Raw genomic sequence first — 1,471 nt, forward strand, 5'->3', positions numbered from 1 at the left:
TCCCTTCTCGATTAAGTTTCAACGTCCCTTCGTTGACTTATACACCTCAAAATTGGTTCACATTTGATTTTCTCTCAAAGCAGTTTATGCTTGGTAACAGAAACATAGTCAGTGAGCCGAGGGTGACACGGGTATTTTTATTACCACAGATGATCGCGCGTCGCCAGAATGAGACACGGGTAGTGAGATGGACCTCATTCGAGTGTGAGTATTTAAAGTGACGGAGTGAGAGAGAAGACAAAGAAGGTGAAGAAGGAGGGGAAGGAGGAGGAGGAGGAGGAGGAACAAACTATGTACAGGAAGGTAACGAATGCGACTTTTGCCCTTGTGGCGGCGTTCCTCTTCTTCTTCGCTATCGCTTATGCTGGCTGGGGCTGTGGGGGCAGCATTCTGGGTAGAGACTGTCTTCGAAATCCCGAATCCGAGGTGACGGGTGCTCTCCTCTTAACTGCCGCCCTAATTGTCCTTATTGCAGGCATCATTCTCATACTGCAGATATTTTTCCACTACTCCTGGAGTGCGATTGCAGTGTGTGTGTTGGCGGTTATCTCCGCCATTCTCTCCATTGCTGGCATCGCCTACTATGCGGACAGGAGCCAACGCTCGTCACCTTTTGTTGCAACCGCTGCGATGACACTCACGGTTGCTTTGTCTGTCATTCTCATTGTCGATCTGGTCACGAAGCACTGAAATACTGAAGGATTTCTTCATCCCAGTCCTGTCATATCACTTTTACTCCTTTTGGGCATTTTGCCATCCCCAAAGTTGACATGCCTTTTCGAAGTGGCCACATGTGTCCTCGTGTTGTTGTTTTAATTTGACACTCTGGGTAGGTCTCGCAATGACTTAAATGCACGTAGTCAGACATTTAGCACTTGCTTTTCCACTGCTTCATTTCACCTCCATTGCCTTGATTTTCCAGCCTTGTTTGCAATACGTTGAGGTAGTAAACATGGTTGGCCTTGATGTGACAACCCCTTAGTTGTCGTATCCAGTGAATGCATTTAAACTTGCCTTGCCTCCTTTTTGCCACAGCTCTCAGGTACTGGTTGCATTTGTTGCCAGCAAATGTGTGCAATTAGAAGGAGGATTTGATGACTGCAAAATGAGGTGTCTGGTTTCATGTCTGAAGGGGTTGGAAAATAAGGACGAAGGTCGCTGTGGTGAGACGTAATTGTCGGGTTGCTGTCAGGAGGACAGAGGAGTCGATATGCAAAAATAAATAGCGAGATAGACATCTGGAGAGGATTAAAGGTGCGTGGTTACGTGTGCACAAATGTGGATGGATGGATGGATGGATGGATGGATACTTGAGGGATGTATAAAAGGAAGGGTGTTGACGTGATATACGAACAGAAAAATAAACCGACTAAGCACAAATTTCGACTTACATCGTTGATTTGGTTATAACTTAAGTGGTCGATTTCGCTAACCAGGTTATACCATGGCATTAGGTGGCCTGGATCCTCTC

The 1,471-nt window shown here is 46.2% G+C and overlaps 1 protein-coding gene across 1 annotated transcript; it reads left to right on the forward strand. All coding sequences in view use genetic code 11, as the record gives it.

The window, feature by feature from the left end:
* Nucleotides 1-291: 291 nt before the first annotated feature.
* On the forward strand, nt 292-690 carry EGR_05436 (hypothetical protein; the record flags this gene model as incomplete). The annotated part of the gene is made up of 1 exon (XM_024494685.1): nt 292-690. The coding sequence occupies one exon, from the start codon at nt 292-294 to the stop codon at nt 688-690; it is 399 nt and encodes a 132-aa protein (XP_024350870.1).
* Between the last annotated feature and the right edge of the window lie 781 nt (nt 691-1,471).

The sequence above is a fragment of the Echinococcus granulosus genome (assembly GCF_000524195.1).
Source record: "Echinococcus granulosus chromosome Unknown EG_S00040, whole genome shotgun sequence".
Taxonomy (NCBI): Eukaryota; Metazoa; Platyhelminthes; class Cestoda; order Cyclophyllidea; family Taeniidae; genus Echinococcus; species Echinococcus granulosus.